The following is a 20,295-nucleotide window of genomic DNA, read 5'->3' on the forward strand; positions in this document are numbered from 1 at the left end:
GTTTTCTGAAGACAAACTTGAAAATTAGAATTTATTCCAAGGATGCGGGTGTTGAGAACCCACTACCCCCAGGTTCCTTTGACACTGTAGTGTTGTTAGAAAGGCTTAGGTTATCAAAAGCTTGCTGTAGACTGTGGCAGAGAGTGGTTCACTACCACAGACCTGAGAACACACCTTCACTCTTCCCTGGCCCCTGCTGTAGAATCAGAGTTGGTATGGGAATGCCTGAAAGTCTATCTTTAGAGTTGGTCTGATTGTCATCCTTTGCAGGGCCCTAGGAGGCCTACACTGGGCCATGGAATTTGTAGAGTGCACATGAGACACTGTGACTAAGACCTCCCTTAATCCAGATGAGATAGAGGCCAAGTCTCAGCCACTGCCCACCATGAAGCACAGTACTGTTTGCAAACACTGCCTCTTCTGTCCAAGTCTTGCTTCCTTCCTTAGCAGCAGACTTGAAGAGGTAGGTAAGGGATAACAAAGTGAGCCCCACTGAAGGGACGCGCAGCTGCAGCTCTAGGTGGTGCCCACTTCAGAGGGCCCGGCCCCACAAAGACGGGTGTCGTGTCCCAGCAGCTGCAGGCTCAGGCCCTGAGGATCCACTTCCACCAGGTGGACACTGTAGTTGCCAAGGCCCTGGGTGGGACAGAAGGTGTTGAGAGCTTAAACATTCCCAGGCCTTTTGGACTGATACGGGGCCAGGAGGACCATGATTTGGTGGGCCACAGTTGGGTTATTTCACTCCAACCAACTTCCAACCATTATACCAGCACATACCTCAGCCTTGGCCAGGACAGCTTCCAGAGTCTCTTTCTGCCGGGGTTCCTTGGTCAATAGATAGAGAAAGCCCCCACCACCTGCCCCTGCCAGGCTTTGGCCATACGCATACGGGGCCAGGACATCCATCATTCGCTGCACGGCCAGCGGCTCGCAGCCTGGGGCCATAAGCTTCTTCTGCTCCCAGTATGAGGTCAGGTACTGTCCCAGCAGAGGCAGGTTTCCTGGGGTTAGGAGAGGGGATGGTTTGCCTGGGCCAGATTCTCCGGTGGTAACTTTTGCAGAGGGAAGGAAGGGAGTGTCAAAAGGCATGACTTCAACTGCACAAGGTTGCGGGCACAGCACGGAGCAGCCAGCATGGTGCCCAGCCAGTGTTCTATAGCCTCATCATTGGGGCTTAAGCAGCCCCCACTTCCCTGCAACTCAGTCAGGGCAGAGCCTCTTCCTCCTGTTTCCTGGTAACTAGGATCAGAGGGCTATTCCCATGAGACAAGTTCTATACTGAGATAGGGCTCCACAAGGAGAAAACACAAGGAGATCCCCAAGGACCTAATGTGTGGGGTTGTGTCTGGCCTGAGGCAAGAGTTACCTCTGAACCGATAAACAAGCTCACCTTGGCGGAAAGCTTCAGCGCACTTCTCGGTCTGTCGCACCAGTCTGCGGGCATTCTGTACCACAACGGGCAACCGAGCGTACCAGTTCCTCAGCACGTCCTGCAGGCGGGACACGGACGGTGCCATGAGAATCAGCTCCAGCCAAGGCCAGCCAGGAAACTGCCTTCCTTAGTCAGGGGCTGAGCTCACCTGCAGCAGATTCCGGGCCAATCGGGTCTTGCCGGTATAAACCAGGAGCAGATGGTCATTGATCTTCTGGACAAAGCCCTCAGGCACAGTGATTTCCTCCACCTCCACCTTGAGGGGCAGCTGGGCCCGGGAGCGCCCCACTTTGATGCCAGGCATTAGGCCACTGACTTGGTCCTGCCAGCCACCTCCTATGAACCCAAAGTCCTGTCACTGTTGGAACCTAAGTGACCCAACCTCACCCAGCCTTGTTTCATGGCCCTGAATCTCTAACTGGAACCAGAATGGGAATAAGCTTGTCCCAGTCCCAACTCTAGCTGAGACGAGTAAGCCACGACAGCAGGCCAGTCCCAGAAAGGGACAGTTTTGTTGCAGGTTAATCATGTAATTAGAATTGGCACAAGACACATCAGAAGTTAGACTTCACGTAATCTGCCAGTACCCGGACAATCTGTCTTCTAAGAGTCCTTGAAAAATAAGTTCATAGAAGCAAAAAGATGGCTTAGTAACTGAAAGTTCTTACTGCTTTTGCAGAAGACCAGCAGGTGGTTTCCAGAACCTACATCTGGCAGCTCACAACCACCTGAAACTCCAGCACGGGGGGATTAAATACCTTCTGGCCTCCATATCTCCTTATGGGTCCATGTACACATACCCATAAGGAGATACACATATAGAAAAATGTCTTTTTAAGAAAAAGCACAAAACACACACATATATAAAATAAGAAACCTAAAAATAAAAGTCAGGTAGCTGTGGCAGACACCTTTAATCCCAGCACTTGGGAGGCAGAGGCAGGCAGATTTCTGTGATCTCAAGACCAGCCTGGTCTACAGAGTGAGTTTCAGGACAGCTAGGGCTACATAGTAAGACTCTATCTTGAAAAAAGCATTGGTGTGTGTAGGTATGTGCTCACGAACGCAGTACCCAGAGAGGGTCAGATCCCTTGAAGCTGGATTTACAGGTGGCTATGAGCTAGGAACTCTCCAGCCCCTCCGCCACCTGGAGGTCACCAATTAGCTACACTGGCTGGCCACTGGGCCCTGCGAACTCCTTTTGCACACCTAGTACAGGGTTTATACACACATAATTTCACACCTAGACTTTTGTACTGGTTAGTGCTGGGGATCTAAGGTCAGGTCCTCATGTTTGCACAGCAAGCGCTTTACCCACCAAGCTCTCTCTCTAACTTTCAGTCCCTCGGTAGTTAAGAATCTAAAGTACAGAATGAGGATGGAGAGAGAGTGCAGAAAATACCAAGAACTCGACTATACCCTTCTTCAGAGCGCTCTAGTGGCTACTGATGAGTGCCTATGTTCCTTATATCCCATGACTTTTGAGATCAAAGACATGTTTTTGCTCATTTCGTCCCTAGGCCCCAATAAAGTTATCAATAAATGTCAGTTGACCAAATGAACTCGAATGGTCTCAAAAGGACACTGAAAGCATAGCTAACTTTTGCTTATGTACTGCCTACTATAGGATTTGGGTCAACACAAAGGCAGGGCTTCAGAGGAACTGGAGGAGACCCTGTGGTCAGGTGCCCATACATCAGGGGGACTGGAGGAGACCCTGCGATCAGGTATTCGTGCATCTTTGAGGCAGTTTCCTTCAAACTATACCAGAGATGAGACCTCCTGGGTGAACAAAACGGTCTGAGATCTAGGACCAAACAAATGCGTGGCTGCTTTACATTATGCTCAGCTTCATGTACCATAATAGCCAGAAGGCGGTCTGGTGACCAAACCACCTCAGAGTATAGTCTTAGCTGGGCCATCATTGTTCCGCCATACAGACAGCAAAGGGGCAAAAACCTTTATAGCCCAGAAAGTGCCAAGTCCATCCTCCGTTCCAAACGCAGGTCTGCCTCATAGTTTCTGAAGGACAGCCTGGAGTGGGTAGTCATGAGGACCACCATATGGACCACAGGTACCCAGTCCCCATCACCCATAGGGTGGCTCATTTCCACCTGTTATCACCAGCTGCAGAGAATGCAGCACCCTCTTCTGCCCTCTGTGGGCCCCAGACAAGGTGCACTTACATATATCCAGGCCAACGCTCATACACACAAATCAAAAGGAGCAATAGCTTCCCGCCCTCAAGTCCAGTCCTCAGAGTAGGACCTTAGCTCCTTTGAGGTAAAATATTTCAAGTTGAAAAGCATCAGAAATCCAAGTGGTAAGGAAACTACAACCATTTTACAGTTATATGGCAACTGATGAATCTAGGGGACCCCAGCCTCCACCACCCAGGCCCACTGTGTACCTGTGGTGAGCACCTGCTCCAGGTGCAGCACTGCGTGGATGAGAGCCTCCGTGCCCACTGCCCGGCCTGCAGCCCGCTGTAAGGCAGCCAGGGCAGCCCCTGCCAGGATGCTGCTGGTGCCTGCAGAACACAGAGGAGGGCACCAGTCATGAGACACTTCTGTCTGATCCAACCAGTCCCACCCACTCTCGGTGCTGCACGCAGGCCAGGGAGCAGGACCACAGGGTATCAACAGGGAACCAAGGCTTACCAAGACCAGAGCCGTGCGGCAGCTCTGACCACGTGTGCAGCTCAAAGCCACCATTAAAGGAGTGTAACAACTGTTCAAGCAGAGGGAGCTCTGAGTGGAGATGCACAATGCCAGCACAGATAAAGGCTGCCTTCAGCAAGGCCCCTGAGGAATGAGCACAAAGGGAGGAATTCTACTCCTAGGCCCATCTCAGCCTATCACTTAACATCCAACCCCGCAATTCCCCAACCCAAGATGGAGTTCCTCTGGTAGGACAGTGCAGGCCACATCCTCAAGCCATAAAAGGGCATCTAGGCTCTCTACCACAGGCAAATGTGTTCTGCGACAGCTGGTGCCTAAGAAGGGTAACTGTCAGCCTTTTCTAGTCTTTCAGAGCTCCTCAGACATACTGGCGAGCCCTAGCTCCCCAATAGTCTACAGTCCTCTGTGGATGGATATCCAAGGTCTGCCCCCATCCCAGCTGGCTCTGGCTGCCATCCCTCCTGGATGATGTTCTAATTGTCCTGACCTGGGGCATGAGGCTGGCAGTAATCCCGCAGGTCATCCAGGCTCCGGCACACTATCCTCATGGTCATCTCATCCTGCCGAGGTCCCACTGCCAGCCAGAGCTCAGGCTCCGGGATGCGGCGTGCTTTGGCCCCGATGGGCCGGCGGCCATCCACCCGCACAGCCAGGCCCAACACTGCTCCACCAAGCTCATAGGCAATGGGCGGTGTGTCACTCCAGCCCCCTAGTGCAGTTCAACAAAGTGGTCACAGAGCCTGCCAGCCTGACTCTGAGGAGGATACCCATACCTAGCCCGAGGAACTCACCAGAGAAATCCACACGGGCTGGGCACTCAGTCACCACCCACTGCCCGGGTGCGGGCAGCTCCACGGGCTGGGTGGAGACGAAGTGCCGGGCTGTCATCACAGCCTGGCGGATCAGGATCTGCTCGGCCCCCTCGTAATGGCGGGCAGCTCGAACCAGCAAGGCAGGCCTGACAGGAGGGAAGATAGTCTCATGGAGCCCCGAGCTGGGAATAGACTTGCCATGGTCAATCTGAACGTCCTCTCTGAGCATCCACTATCAGGAGATCCTTTCACAGATGGCTCCTTGACAGATTCTAGTTTGATTCACACCCACCTGGTCAGCCACTTCTCTCTCTCCTGGGCAAGCGCCTCCACACCCCTCATCAGGTCTCCACACTCCAAGTATGAGAAAGGCTGAATCCACTCAGGGTTGGCAGCTGGCCCACTGCGCAAGCCTCCTCGGCCCTCTGCCATGCAGCCCAGCACATCGGCCACACAAGCCAGAGCCCGGGCTGCCACGCCAGGATCTTCTGCCCCAGCTGCAACTGAGGGGCCAGGAGTTAGGGGTTCCAGAAGAGAAGGCTCTGGCCTCTAATACTCTACCCGAGGCTCAATCGTCCCCAGATACTCCGGGCTCCTCACTGCTACAAACTTTCGTCAAGGTGTGCCCCTGCCTGTGAATGCACCCTAGCAAAGGTTTTATTCTGCTAGCTCCAATGCAAACGCATCTCCCACTGCTACCTGAGGCATTATTCAGGCTTGAGTCAGTGAGAAACCTCAGGGCAAACTCACTTGCTGCCAAACCTGACAACCTGAATTCAATCTCTGACACTCATATGGGGAAAGAAGAGAACAAGCTGTCTTCTAATCCTACACATACACATACACGTATACACACACACACATACACACACACACAATGGATTTGGTTCGGTTTGGTTTGGTTTTTCAAGAAAGGGGGGTTCTTAAGTGTAGCCCTGGCTGTCTTGGAACTTGCTCTGTAGACCAGGCTAGCCTCAAACTCAAGAGAGATCTGCCTGCCTCTCTGCCTCCAGAGTTCTGGGATTAAAGGCATGCACCACCACTGCCTGGCTTAAATAAATACTTTTTAAAAAAGAGTTGAGGGATCAAACTACCTGGGTTCAAGTCTTCACCTCAGCTAGCTTTGGGCGAGTGATTTGAACTGGAACAAGATTCCGCTCTTCTCAGGGCCACTAATGAGCCACTTTCTATGAGGCTAAGACTCTTAGCCACCAGGCCATATGGTCCAGCTACCGTGTGGGAGAGCTGCCTACATGCCAGGTCCCAGCTGGAGCTTTGCGCCCTCATCCTGGCACTCAGTACAGAACACACAGGCCTGTAGATGCTGTAAGGACCCAGAGTCTCAGCAACCGGGCGCCAACCTCCCACTAAAAGCCTTGCTAACAAGGATGAAGGTTGCTAGAAAACAAAACTCTAGCGTTTCTTCCACTTTAGAATCGCATGGCTTCCTAGTCCTTTCCATTGACAGCCCAGAGGGCAGGCAGGGCAGGCAGGGCAGGCCATCACAGCCTAACTCCTTACTATTAACACCCAGAACACTCACCCTTGTCAAGTGTGGCCAGCAGGGGCCCAGAGCAACCTTCCCCGACAGCGGCCCGGATCAGTGGACGTAGGCAGAGGTCCTGCCGCGCCTCTAACACATGCCTTGCCTTCTGCAAGGCCTGGCAGAAGAACAGATCTCGGCGGAAGTCCAGTGTGGCAGCCCGGTCCACACAAGGTTGCAGCTGCTCCCAGGACAGACGCCAGGAGGCTCGCCAGGCCCGAAGGGCCTCACCTCTGTGTTTGCGGGGGTGCAGCATCCACAGCACATCCTGGGGCCCCAGGGCCCTCGTGGGGTGGAGCACAGGGAAAAGGCGGGCAGTGAGGAGGCATCGATCTGAGGGGGGTGTATCTGGGTCCCACAGGTCCCAGTCTCTGGGGTGCAGAAAGGTGCATTAGTAGGAAGAAAGCTAAGGGCCCTGCCTTCTTTCCAAGCCTATTGGTCAACTCATAGGGACAGGACATACTCCCCCATGGGCGTCACTAGTATGTCTGTCACTAGGGGAGGGAGGCTATGCTGCCCTGTCAACTTGCCTAAGATACTGAATAATTAAAAAATCCCAAAGTGTAGACACAGCATAGCCAGGACTGCAGAGCTGCTAGGGAAAAAGTCCTGGGGAGAATCCAGCTGTTCCAGCTGTAGTGGGCCTAGCAGGGTGGTGAGAGGACCGGACAGGGCCGCCCAGGGCAAAGCTACAAAGCAGCAGCTACACCGGCTGCCTAGGCCCACAGAGGCCTGCTGGAGCAAGCAGCTTACTTACCGAATGCCTGTCTTCTTGAAGAACTCATTCCAGGACATGTTGAGATACATGCCTGCCCCCTGTCTCTGGGGGAAGAGGAAGAAGCAGTCAGGAATGCAGGGGCCTTTGAAAGGGACTAGGGGACACCAGGCGAGAGACTGGGGAACAGATGCTCCAAAGGGGACTGGAAGAGAGAGACACACATACAGGAACAGGTTCTTTTAAGCCACTTTTAACACTTCCACCCAAATGCCTAGGATTTAGAGCACAATCCTGAGGTCTACTCCTGATGGGGGCCATTACTAGCCAAGAGACCCAAAGCAAGCTACCCTCTAAACCTCAACCACCAGCCTCTAGCACGGGGATAAAGTCCTCAAAGTCCAATGTGACGTCTGGTCACCCCGCCCCCAGTCTATCCCTCAGGCCAGTGCTCAGAAACCCTGTGATAGGACAGAGGCAGACCCCTGGGGGGTCCCCAGTGTTGAAAGATGGAGACAAAGGAATGTGAAGTAGATGCCTACTTCCCAGCTGTCCAGACGGCCAGCAAGAGTAAATACACGGCTCAGGGAGCCATGCAGCCGCACATGGTGTCCCTGCAGGATGACATCATGGAGCTCCAGGCCATGCAGTGCCTCCGAGTGGGCTGTATCCAGACCACTCACAAAGCAGCCAGCGCCGATGCGAATGGGGCCCTGAAAGGAAGCAGGCAGGTATCTTGAGGTGAGGGGCAGGTACACGGGGCCCCAACAAGTGCTGAGCAATGGCACCCCCACCCCGTCTGCTTCCCCCCCTGCCCATGCTGTCAGGGCTCACCCTCAGGTGACAGTGCTGCAGGACACTTCGAGGCCCCAGGTGCACAGGGCCCTCGAGCAGGCAGCTGACCACCGAGCACGTAGCCTCTAGCAGCTGTGGCTCCTGTGAAGCCAGGGAAGAAAACCGGTAAAGCTGAAAGCCAGAGGCTAGGCCCCTCAATTCTTACTTGGAAACAAATTCCTAGGTGGAAAGTATAAAGACCCACTACACTCCAGGAACTTCAACCAGCCAGATCCTGCTCTAGACCTGTCCTGGCCCAAGCCAAAGAACTTTACTCCATCCCATCTGGTCTATCCAGCACTCCTACCCGAAGGCCACCTCTGAATGCCATCTGTCCAGTCCTCAGCATCCTGTCTCCCCAAAGAACCTGCAGAAAGGTCCTTCCTAGCTTCTAACTAGCCATTAACTGGCCACTCTGTAGCCTTGAGTAAGCAGCTTTGGCTTCTCTGCACCTCCAGTGTCTCTGGGATATCAAAATGTGGTGCTGTGTGCTTTAATCCCAGAATTTGGGAGGCAGAGGCAGGAGGATCTCTGTGACCTCAAGGTCAGCCAGGACTACACAAAGAAACCCTTGTCTTAAGAAAACAAAACAAGGGCTGGTGAGATGGCTCAGTGGGTAAGAGCACCCGACTGCTCTTCCGAAGGTCAGGAGTTCAAATCCCAGCAACCACATGGTGGCTCACAACCACCTGTAATGAGATCTGACTCCCTCTTCTGGAGTGTCTGAGGACAGCTACAGTGTAATATACATATAATAAATAAATAAATCTTTAAAAAAAAAAAAAAAAAGAAAAAAAGTAAACAAAACAAAAGCAAGTTCAAAGTCTGACCGCTAGGTTGCCCAAGGGATAAAGGCATGTGTTGCCAAGTGTGAAAAACTGAGTATGATCCCTGAACTCAAACAATGGAGAAAAATGACTCTTGTAAGTTGTCCTCTGACTTCTATACGTGCTATAGCATGTGCACATGTACACACATGAAGGCATGTACATGCACACGCACACGCAAGTAAATAAAATGTAAAAAATAAATAAGTCTTAAATAAAAATTTCAAGGTCAGCCAAGCAGTGGGCAGAGGCAAGGCAGATCTCTGAGATCAAGACCAGCCTGGTCTACAGACAGACAGGGCTACACAAACCCAGTCTGGTGGGTCGGGGACAGGGGGTAGGGGGTGGAGAAAACTTAAGGACATCCTTGGAGATCTATCAAGTTTGAGTCAGCCTCCAGCTACGTGAGACCCTGTCTCCAAAAAAAGAAAAAAGAAAAAAAGAGAGCTGATAGTACCTTAACTCATAGGTAAACTGTTCCAAGCACAGGGAATTTCTATCTCTGGAGCCCACCTCTCACTGACCTCAAGTACTCAGTATGCGCCTATTAAGGGGCAGACAAGGGCTGGTGAGACAGCTCAGCAGGTAAGAGCACTGACTGCTGTTCTGAAAGTCCTGAGTTCAATTCCCAACAACCACATGAAGGCTCACAACCATCTGTACAGCTACAGTGTACTCATATGCATGAAAATAAATAAATAAATAAATAAATAAATAAATAAATCTTTGAAAAAAGGGAGGGGAGGGGCAGACAAGTCTCACCTCCACCTGGGAGTGAACAATCTGTGCCACAGCTACTCCAGGCATCGTGAGTCTGTGCAGGAACTCGGTGGCATCAGTCGTCATGTAGCTGTAGCCGCCGTCAGGGACATACACTATAAAGACATGAGAATGGACCCCAGGGGTTCGAGAGATGGCCCAGGTGCTCTTGCAGAGGACCAAAGTTCAATTCCCAGCACCCACACACATCAGGTGGCTCACAACCACCAACTCCAAGGGATCCAGCGCCCTCTTTTGGCCTCTTAAGGAACCTGCACCCATGTGCATACCAACAGGCAGACACACAAACATATAGGTTTTGGGGGATTTTAAAAAAGATGTATCTGGGCTGGTGAGATGGCTCAGCAGGTAAGAGCACTGACTGCTCTTCCAAAGTTCCTGAGTTCAAATCCCAGCAACTACATGGTGGCTTACACACAACAACAACTTCTTCTGTTGGGTCTGGAGAAAGCTACAGTGTACTTATATATAATAATAAATAAATCTTTGGGCCAGAGCGAGCAGGGACTGAGTGAGCAGGGTTGACCAAAGCAAGCAGAAATCCTAAAAATTCAACTCCCAACAACCACATAAAGGCTCACAACCATCTGTACAGCTATGGTATACTCATATACATAAAATAAATCTTTAAAACAAAAAAGATGTATCTATTTTATGTATGTGAGTACACTGTTGTGTTCTGGTTCAGACACACCAGAAGAGGGCATCAGATCCCATTACAGATGGTTGTGAGCCACCGTCTGGTTGCTGGGAATTGAACTTGGGACCTCTGGAAGAGCAGTGGGTGCTCTTAATCCCTGAGCCATCTCTCCAAAACCCACATATAGTTCTTAAATTAAAAGAGAAATCTTTCTTAAAAGCACTGACTCCAACCCTATGCCTGCTGCAGCTCCAGTACAGGGTCAGTTGGCTGCCAGCAAACATCCTCGCCAGACACTAGAGAGGCAGGCATTGGGGGTGAGCCACTTGGGCCAATGATAAAGCTGAGCTTCAGAGTCTATGCAACCTGCCTCAGGCCCATAGCTACCAGGTGGACACAGTGGGAAAGGAGCCAAAATGGAGACAACAGGAGGGCTGGGAAGGGAAGTACCTTGGCAGGAAAGTTCTGGATGGGGAGAGCATAACTGTCCAGTTCATGGGCTAGGCTTGCCTAGTCCACAGTGCAGGAGGCAGCTCTCTCTCTTTCTACCCAAGGGCTAATAAGAGATACCCACCCATTGTGAGGGGCTGATCTCGAAGCTCCCTCCACAGCTGGGCCCGGGCTCCCTTCAGGTAACTTGCTACATCCATGTCACCTTGCCCCAACTCCGGGGGCCGCCCAGCCAGGAAGTTCTCCCTGCTCATATTCCGAGCCATGCAGAGCAGGATGTCGAAAAACAGAGACAGCTGGGTGAGGGGGAGAAGCGTGGCTATTGGCAGGGCAGTGGCTGGGCCCCACAATCCCATGGCTGGGCTGGGCTAGTCCCATCTGCAGAGGCTAACCCAGAAAGGGGAAAAGACTGGCCCGAGGTCACTCAGCCTCTCACCCCCCAGCCGGGGGACCCCGGTTGCTTCCTTTAGTCACCTGCACAGGCTGGGCTCCAGAGTCCAAGCCCATATAGGTGCAGGCATCCAGCGGTGGGCTCACATGGGTGGCTAGGAGGTGCTCAGCAGTCTCCACAGAGAAGAAGACGACCCCGGAGACCTGGAGGGACCCACAAGGCTCACGTGGAGGAACCCTGGTGCCAAGCTCAGGCATGAATTGAGGAGGGCACACACAGATGAGCCGAATGTGGTGTGGTATCATAAAAGGCATGGGCTTTTGGGATCACCCCAGCCCCCATATTCCAGGTTTGGTCAGCTTCTACAAAAGCACCTTATAGAACCCCCTCAACTTTCAGGTCTGCCAAACTCAGCTCTACACCCAACATCCTACCCACATCCACCAGGCTGCCTCTAATCTCCTACTACATTCCCTACCTTGCTCGAATCTGGTAGCTATCTGGACCAAGGCAAGACCCTGAGCTTCCACATCTACCTGCTCCATGGACTCTGGCCTCATCTGCCCTGCTGCATGTCTCTTTAGGTTCTGGTTCTAGCTTGGCCTCGGATCCTCTAAAAAAGAGTGGGTCTCTCCCCCAGAAAGGGAAACTGTCCTCCCCTATTCCCAAAAGTCCCCAGGACCCCTTGTCCCAAGCCCAGCTAACCATACCAATGGTACCAGCCCATCAGGTCCGACACAACGTTGTATCTCCGCCTTAGTGCCCTGGTAGTAAATGTCCAAAACCAAGCCCTGTGGGGAGGGAGGAACTGAATGAGCACCAGGAACAAGAAAGGACCAGGAAGTAGGCACAGCTGTGAGAGTCAGCAAACGGTCTCCCAGTGAGTAGGTGCGAGTCAGGCAGGCGGGCAGGTACCGGTGCGTTTGAGGGGACAAAGCAGCTGACTTCTATCTGTATAAGGGAGAGGGGGCCGCAGGCGGGCGGCGGCAGGCTTTAGTCACTGTCACAGCCTCAGCCCCTGAGCACACAGCCTGACATCTAGGCAAGTGAGCAGCATCAGAACTCAGGCTCGAGACCACGTGGATGACAGATATCAAGAACCGCAGGTCCCAGAGCACAGGACCGGAAAAGCACCCCGACCCCAGGGCGGCTTAGCTGTACCAGGAGTAATACCTGTGAGTCAGTGAGGTAGACACCGTGGTTCAACGCATAGGCCAGGCTCCCAGGAAAGGCGATCACTCTGGCTCCCCGGAAGCCATCCCAACTGATCCCTATGGGATGGCACAATCAGGGTGGCAAGGTAGGGAGCCCCAGACAGGAGGAAACAAGCCCAGAGCAGCAGCGTTTGGGAGCTCTGGAAGGGAAATACAGTTTCCAAGGCCAAATGGACATTCCTCTGGAAAAATGGCAACCCCCTTCTCCCCTTAAAATTCTTTCACAAGTCAATGTGAGCCAAAGGGGCGGGGCAGTCCTGGTTATTCCCATTTAACTCCGCCCCCGTGGGCGTGGGGGTGTAAGTTGGTCTAGAACTCACTGCTGCTTGCCCTCCCGAGTGCAAGAATTATACAGGCATGAAGCACCACAACCAGCTACCAAGTCTGCGGAAGGGCAGACTGAGGCTCAACAGACCAATGGCCGGGCCCATGCTTCCTTTATAAATAGCTGCTGGGACAGACTTGGCGAGGGAAGGCGGTCGCGGGCCACGCATGCTCACCAGGGTTTGGAGGAACAGACAGAAGCATGTCGGTGCTGCAGACCCACACACCTGGTGGGGAACCTGGACCCAGCTGCAGGGGACCGGGGAAAGAGATGAAAGACCAGGGAATTTAGCTAGTGGCCTGGCCCAGCCCATCCTCCACTCTTTCACCATCATCCTCCACTCTTTCACCATCCCCTACGCCCCGCCCCACTCCACCTCACCCCCCCCCCCCCCCCCGTGTGTTCCAGCCACTTAAAACTGAAAAGCGTCTGCCACTGAAGCATCAGGGCCTATCAGGTGCCACGATGTCAGTGTTAACCGACATTCAACCTCTCACTCAACCTCCTCCCATACTTATTGTTTGTTTGTTTGAGGCAGAGTCTCACTATGTAGACTCAGCTGAGCTGGAACTCAGAGACCCAACTGACTCTGCTCCTGAGTGCTGAGATTAAAGGTGTTCGTCACCACACCTGGCCCCAAAACTAACTGCTTGAAGCTCTAGTGTGCTCACTACAAACCCTTCTTCCTGGGGTTCCCCATCCGAGCCTCATAGACCCTCCCGGGTGGCTCAGTACGTGCAAACTGGTTCATCTGGGAGGGCCCACTCTGGGTTGACTACCTGGCCTTACCCGGTGGGTCATGATATCCAACAGGCAGTCCAGGTTGCATACCAAGGCCTCCACAGGGGCCTGTGGGTTCTCCACAGGGAGGCAAGTGAAGGCCCTGCCACAGTCATCGAAGGGGAAGTCTCGGCCCTGGGGAGAGTGGGGGGAGCAGAACCTCATGAGGGAGTCCTTGCTACAGGGAAGCAGGGACACCTCCACTGTACGAGGGCAAAAGGCATTAAGTAAAAGAGGTTTTAAGAAAGCATTGTATTAGCCGGGCGTGGTGGCGCACGCCTTTAATCTCAGCAGTCGGGAGGCAGAGGCAGGCGAATTTCTGAGTTCGAGGCCAGCCTGGTCTACAAAGTGAGTTCCAGGACAGCCAGGGCTACAGAGAAACTTTGTCTCGAAAAAACAAAAAACAAAAAAGAAAAGAAAAAAAAAAAAGCGGTATATTGGGCTGGAGAGATGGGTCAGCGGTTAAGAGCACCGACTGCTCTTCTGGAGAGCCTGAGTTCAAATTCCAGCAACCACGTGGTGGTCCACAACAATCTGTAGTGAGATCTGACGCCCTCTTCTGGAGTATCTGAAGACAGCTACAGTGCACTTATAATAAATAAATAAATAAATAAATAAATCTTTTTTTTAAGATTTATTTATTGATTATATGTAAGTACACTGTAGCTGTCTTCAGACACTCCAGAAGAGGGAGTCAGATCTTGTTACGGATGGTTGTGAGCCACCATGTGGTTGCTGGGATTTGAACTCCTGACCTTCGAAAGAGCAGTCGGGTGCTCTTACCCACTGAGCCATCTCACCAGCCCCCAAATAAATCTTAATAATAATATTTTTTAAAAAAGAAAGTGTTAGCCAGGCGGTGGTGGCGCATGCCTTTAATCTCAGCACTTGGGAGGCAGAGGCAAGCGAATTTCTGAGTTCGAGGCCAGTCTGGTCTACAGAGTGAGTTCCAGGACAGCCAGGGCTATACAGAGAAACCCTGTCTCGAAAAACCAAAAAAAAAAAAAAGAAAGAAAGAAAGTGTTGTATTGATGGTTCTTGTTTGAATTTTTACAGCTCACAGGATTACTGTGCAGAATTACAAAGCGCAGCACACATCGAAAGGAAAAGAACATCCCCAGGGGCACTAAGTGTGGCCTTCATTTTGAGGTATTTCCCTTTAGATTTTCATTAACATTTCTTTTGCATGTTTTAAGCGTCTGTATATGTGCACATGCAGGTACTGCGGGACAGGAAATAGAAGTCCAAAAACAAAAGGACCTGGGTCTCTGCTTCGACCACGTTGGTCTTGAGGGTCAAACTTAGGTTTGGCAGAAGGCACCTCCCCCCCGGCCCCCAGCCATTTTGCCCAACTTTCATTCATACTTTCTCTAAATTTTGTTTTTTTTTTTCAATTTTAACAAATGTAAGCTGATAAGGCATGAAGGTGCCATCAGTCCCAGGGCTTGAGAGGCAGAGGCAGGTGGATCTCTGTGAGTCTGAGGCCAGCCTGGTCTACATAATGAGCTCCAGGTCAGCCAGGGCTACATGGCTTGTACTCTGGGCCCCAGGGTACAAACAAACAAACAAAAAAAAAGCATACGCTCAATAAACTGGAAATGCGACTCGGTTGGCAGTGTGCTTGCCTAGCATGGGACATGGTGACACATGCCCATGATCCCAGCCCTTGGAGGTGGAGAATCTGAAGTTCAAGTCTGTTCTCAGCTCCACAGCAAGTTTGGAGCAAGCCACGGCTACATGAGGCCCTCCTTTTTTTTTAAAAAAAAAAAAAAAAAAAAGTGTGTACCTACTTATCTGCATGTGTTTCGTGTTCATGCAGGTGCCTGCGGAGGCCAAAAGAGGGCATCAAATCCTCGAAACTGGAACTATCAGTGGGTGTGAGCGGTCCAATGTAGGTGTTAGGAACTGAACCTGGATCCTTTGCAGGAGCATCAAACACTCTTAATCACTAAGCCATCTCTCCGACCCCATGAGGTCCTGATCTAAAGACCTAATAATGGGATCTGGGCCAGTATGATGCCGGTTCAGTGGATAAGGGAACTTGCCACTAAGCCTGAAAGGCGACTCAGAGTCCTTAAACTCACATCGTAGAAGGAAAGAACTAATCCCAAAAGTTGTCCTCTGACCTCCACGTGCATACACACATGCACATACACATAATAAATATAACAAGAACTTTACATACATAATAATAATCTCCAAAAAGCACAGACTGTGCTGAAGAGGTGGGACCTGGGTTGGAGAGATGGCTCATTGGTTGAGAGTACTTGCTGCTCTTAGAAAGGACCCAGGTTCACTTCAGAGCACCCACACTGGGCGGCCCACAACCTCCTGTAACTCTGGTTCTGTGGGAACCCGATGCCCTCTTCTACCCTCTGTACCCTGTTCTGACCTCTGTGAGCAGGGTATGCACATGGTGTACATGCAAACAAGTAGAAACACACACATGCAAGCGTAAATAAAAATAGGGAAGGAAGGGCAGAGACAACAGCAGAAAGCCACATAGGTCCAGAAGGTTTAACACTGGAGAGTAAGACGGGCATCTATAGCAATGACAATATCCTGGCTGTTTACAAATTACCACTGGGGGAATCTGGGCAAAAATACATACATACATACATACATACATACGTATATACATACATAAAACAAAAAAACCTCTGTATTAGCTTTTATCTTGATAAACTTTCCAATTAGAATTGACTCCTCAGGACTAAATTCAGGTTGTCTGGTTTGGCACTAGGAGCCTTAGCTCACTGAGCCATCTTGCCTGCCCCAGATGGACCTCTTTCTTTTATTATTATTTGTGTGTGTGTTGCATGCACATTTGTGTGTTCATGTATTTGTGTGTGTTGTATGCATATGTGTTGCATGCACATGTGTGTTGTATGCATATATGTTGCCTGTACATGTATGTGTCTATATGCATGTATGTGTGTGTGTGTATGTGTGTGTGTGTGTGTGTGTGTGTGCTGCATGCACACACGTGTGCAGGTGCATGTCCTCTGATCCTGGGATTATAGACACACAAAGCCATATTCAGATTGTACATGGTATTGGGGATTTGAACCCAGGCCTTCATATTTACACAGTAAATGCTCTTACCCACTGAACCCTCTCTCCATCTCCAGATGGACGTTTTGATTTGTGTAAAGTACATTCCTAACCAGCTCCCAACGTCTAGACAGTTCCTTTCATTCATCCCTCTGGATTTACACAATGAACACCTTGCACATGCACCATGGTAGAACACCCCTACAGTGTCATCCAATCGCTCGAACCAAGATTCTGACCCTCCGCACGCACATTCGGAATCCTGCTTACCATGTGCAAGATGAGGATCCAGGCAGAGTGCAGGACATCGGACGTGACCACCTGCCAAGAGCAGGAGAGACAATGGGGCAGAGATGAGCCTGTCAGACTCACAGAACAAACCCCCGAAGGTCTAGAAGTCGTCGACACTATTTGAGTTTCAACGGGAACATGGGCCAGAGGGGCAGCGCGGCTCAGAAGCACTCACAGTGAAGCCAGCTCGGGCACTCAAGTGTTCAGCAGCCACCAGCAGTGCGTTGAGGGTGGCTCCTCCGCTGCCGACTCGAGTCTGGGGATCCTCCACAGCCAGTAACATCGTCCCCGCAGGAATCTGCTCCCGTCTCTGCCTTACCTCCAGCTCTGGGAGCAAAATAAATGTTGGGGGACACGCACAGTCACCACTAGTCTGCCCTGAACCAAATGACTGGAACACTCATTTGATTACTTTGATTTAGCGCTCTCTCTCTCTCTCTCTCTCTCTCTCTCTCAGGGCCAAGGACGTGACGTGTATATCAGGTATCAAGACTAGGAAGAAAGTCTGTGTTTCAACCCAGGTCTACCAGGCCCCCAGTGCAGCAGGGGTCTGGTAAGGAAGAGAAGAGAGAGTTCCTAATATAAAGAAAATGGGGGACGGTGTGTCACCTACCTCTCTGAAAGACCTGGACACTGTCCTTGTACTGGCATGTCAGGATAATGACAGTCCAATTGACTCCCTCTGACTGCTCCATTCTGGCCAAAATGGAGGGGCTTCCTGAAACAGCAATGTATAAGCATACGTGAATGTTTCTGATGGTCATACGTTAGTGTGACTCGTTCTGGTATAATTTTATGAATTCTAACACAAGCATGGGTTCTTTTTTAATTTTATTGTATTTTGTGTGTAAGTGTTTTGCCTGCGTATGTGCATTATAACACATGAGTGCAGTGCCAAGAGCCTTCGGAGGTGAGAGGTGGGTGCCAGTTCCCCTGTGACTGGAGTTACAGATAGCTATCAGTTATCACGTATATCCTGGGAATTGAACTCAAGACCTCTGCAAGAACAGTAGGTGTTCTTAACCAGTGAGCCATCTCTCCAGCCCCTCCTTATCCTTAACTCGGTTCACTGGACTTTTAAAATAAAAAGCATGCCTTTAAGGGCTAGAGAGTTGGCTCAGCAGTTAAGAACACTGGCTGTTCTTCCAGAGGTCCTAAGTTCAATTCCCAGTACACACATGGCAGCTCACAACTGTCTGTAACTCCGGTTCCAGGGGATCTTGATATCTTCACACATACATACATACAGTTAAAACACCAATGCAAATAAAAGAAGAATAAGTTTTTTTTTTTTTTTAAAAAAAGCATGACTTGTAATGTTCCCCTCCGCAAAACAATATGTGGTGCCCGACAGTGGCTGAGTGAATGACACACCTTTCCAAGGTGGCAGTGGAGTAAGAAAGTTTTAGCCTAGCCCTGTTTGGGAGGAAATGAAGGCTCTGAAATAGATTCCAGGTCAAAGACCATAGTGCTGGCTTTAATTGTCACCCTGATATAACATAAGGTCACCTCTGAAGAAAGCTCCTCAGCTGAAGGTCTGCCTCAATCAAATCCCCTTGGGCTTGTCTTTGAGAGGCTGTGGTGATTGATGGCTGATGTAGGGGGCCTACGCCACTGTGTGCGGGCCCCATCCCGAGGCATCTAAGAGAGCCCCTGGGTCATATAAGAAAGGGCTGAGCAAGCAAGAAAGCAAACCAGTAAGCAGCATGTCTCCACGATTCCTGCTCCAAATACCTGCCTGGGGTTCCTGACCGGGAAGTATAAAACATATACCCTCCCTTCTCCCCGCCAGGTTGCTTTTGGTAGTTTTATCACAGCGATAGAAAAGCAAATTTAGACAACTCTGAATAATATGGGGTTGCTGGGTGAGGGTAGGGGAAGATCTGGAAAAGTCTCAAGAAGTCAAGCAAGGCTATGGAGTTTTCCCAGTCAGATCAGCCAGGAGAGTAACTAACACTTAAGGAGTGTTTCTCAGGCACCTAGCCAACGGCATTGTAGTGACAGCTCACAGGAGCCATTCACCAGTCCTAATAGGTGATCTTATCACACCACAGGCATAAAGGAAGCCTGGCTTAAAGAATAAGCAGGCTGCCTAAGGTCAGGTAGAGCTAGCATAAATAGCTGGGTGTGTCCCCGTGTCTATGTTCTCAGTCACAGGGAGGAATGGTCCTGGGTTGTCACACGTGGCATTTGCACAGTGATCTTAGAATACAGAGAAGAAATTATAGCAGCACTCTGCCCATTTTCACAGAGCTTCATTTGCTCAATCCAAGTTGGAGTTTTGAGGACTGGAACTTTTTATGTCTTTTTTTTTTTTTTTTCTTTTCTTTTTTAGTTACGACATAGTCCTACAAAGCAAACCTGGCTAAAAGCTTACACCAATTCATCTAGTCAAGGATTTTTGGTTGGTTGATTTTTTTTTTAGTTCTGTTTGCTTTCCAGTGCTAGGAAACCTCAGGAAAATTGCAGGAGAGTGAGCATACCCAGGGATGATAAAATAAGGCCCCTTATGCATACACGCACGCACACTCCAAGTACATATTTTTAAGACAGGCTCATATTATGCAGCCTTAGTTGGCCTCAAACTTTCCATCTTCTTGCCTCCACTTCCCAATACTAGGTTTACAGGCCTGGGCCACTATGCCAGCTCATAATCTGCTCATTGAACAAAGATGGTATAGGTAGGGACTACGCACATTTCAGCATTTTAAAAACTTTAAAAGTTGAATGTATGTGTGTGTGTGAGTGAGTGAGAGAGAGAGAGAGAGAGAGAGAGAGGGAGAGAGAGAGAGAGAGAGAGAGAGAGAGAGAGAGAGAGAGAGAGGCAGGCCCAGGAGACTCTAATTTGCAGCTTTTTGAAGAACAAGAGGCAGAAAGAAGTTGGCTGGAAGTAAAACCAGATAGTAAACAATACGTTCATACAATGTGTACCCAGTGGGGTAAACTGAGGCAGGAAAACGACTCAAATCAAAATCAGAGCAGCGCTGGCATCTAGAGCTCCCTGGCTCAAGGGAATGTCGCTCGGTGTGCCAGGTGTCCGCAAGTCGTGGGGGTTCCCTCTGAAAACCCAGATCAAGAGAAGACTGCACTACAGAGGTCCCCTGCAGCTAACTAGCGCTGGGGGCGACGGCAGAGATCTGGGAAACCCGCAGGAAGGCGCCCCAAACTACAGTGGAACTGAAGACCCCGCGGACCCACATACCTGCGTCCGCCCAGCGCTCGCAGAGCCGGCTCTTTAACGCGGCTGCGCATGCAGCGCGGCGCACCCTGGGAAATGGAGTTCATTCGGCCTCCCGCCAGAGTCCTCAGAACCTACTCGCAGCCCCGCCTTACTGAAAGGACAAAGTTCTCAAACTTACAAGGAGTGCTAAATATACAAATTTCCAGAGAGAACAGGTGTCTTAAAGACACTGGCCAACTGTTTCTTTGTTTGTTTGTTTGTTTGTTTGTTTGTTTGTTTGTTTGTTGTGACTCGGGTACAAGGTAAAAGTATATTTTGATTGTTTTGTTTTGTTTTGTTTTGACA

General features: G+C 50.6%; 1 protein-coding gene across 5 annotated transcripts; it reads right to left on the reverse strand.

The window, feature by feature from the left end:
• Nucleotides 1-5: 5 nt before the first annotated feature.
• On the reverse strand, nucleotides 6-20,038 carry Fcsk (fucose kinase). 5 transcript variants are annotated; one of them, NR_052009.1, is made up of 24 exons: nucleotides 19,972-20,038; nucleotides 17,383-17,487; nucleotides 16,945-17,096; nucleotides 16,749-16,799; nucleotides 13,434-13,559; nucleotides 12,820-12,892; nucleotides 12,279-12,376; nucleotides 11,816-11,896; nucleotides 11,189-11,308; nucleotides 10,839-11,010; nucleotides 9,607-9,719; nucleotides 8,018-8,119; nucleotides 7,726-7,896; nucleotides 7,226-7,388; nucleotides 6,469-6,839; nucleotides 5,218-5,428; nucleotides 4,905-5,071; nucleotides 4,601-4,822; nucleotides 4,093-4,236; nucleotides 3,843-3,962; nucleotides 1,581-1,768; nucleotides 1,391-1,490; nucleotides 778-1,001; nucleotides 6-636 (listed from the first exon to the last, which is right to left on the reverse strand). NR_052009.1 is itself a non-coding variant. In NM_172283.3 (24 exons), exons 2-24 carry the CDS (start codon nucleotides 17,462-17,464, stop codon nucleotides 517-519), a joined length of 3,273 nt encoding a protein of 1,090 aa, NP_758487.2. In that variant the 5' UTR covers nucleotides 17,465-17,487; nucleotides 19,972-20,038; the 3' UTR covers nucleotides 6-516. The 5 variants fall into 5 exon arrangements, 4 of the variants coding, with proteins under 4 accessions (NP_758487.2, XP_017168235.1, XP_030099371.1 ...); NM_172283.3 differs by having other exon boundaries at nucleotides 7,226-7,290; XM_017312746.2 differs by having other exon boundaries at nucleotides 13-636; nucleotides 7,226-7,290; nucleotides 13,424-13,559; nucleotides 19,972-20,004.
• Nucleotides 20,039-20,295: the final 257 nt, after the last annotated feature.

This window comes from Mus musculus, chromosome 8 (genome assembly GCF_000001635.26).
Source record: "Mus musculus strain C57BL/6J chromosome 8, GRCm38.p6 C57BL/6J".
NCBI classification, from domain to species: domain Eukaryota; kingdom Metazoa; phylum Chordata; class Mammalia; order Rodentia; family Muridae; genus Mus; species Mus musculus.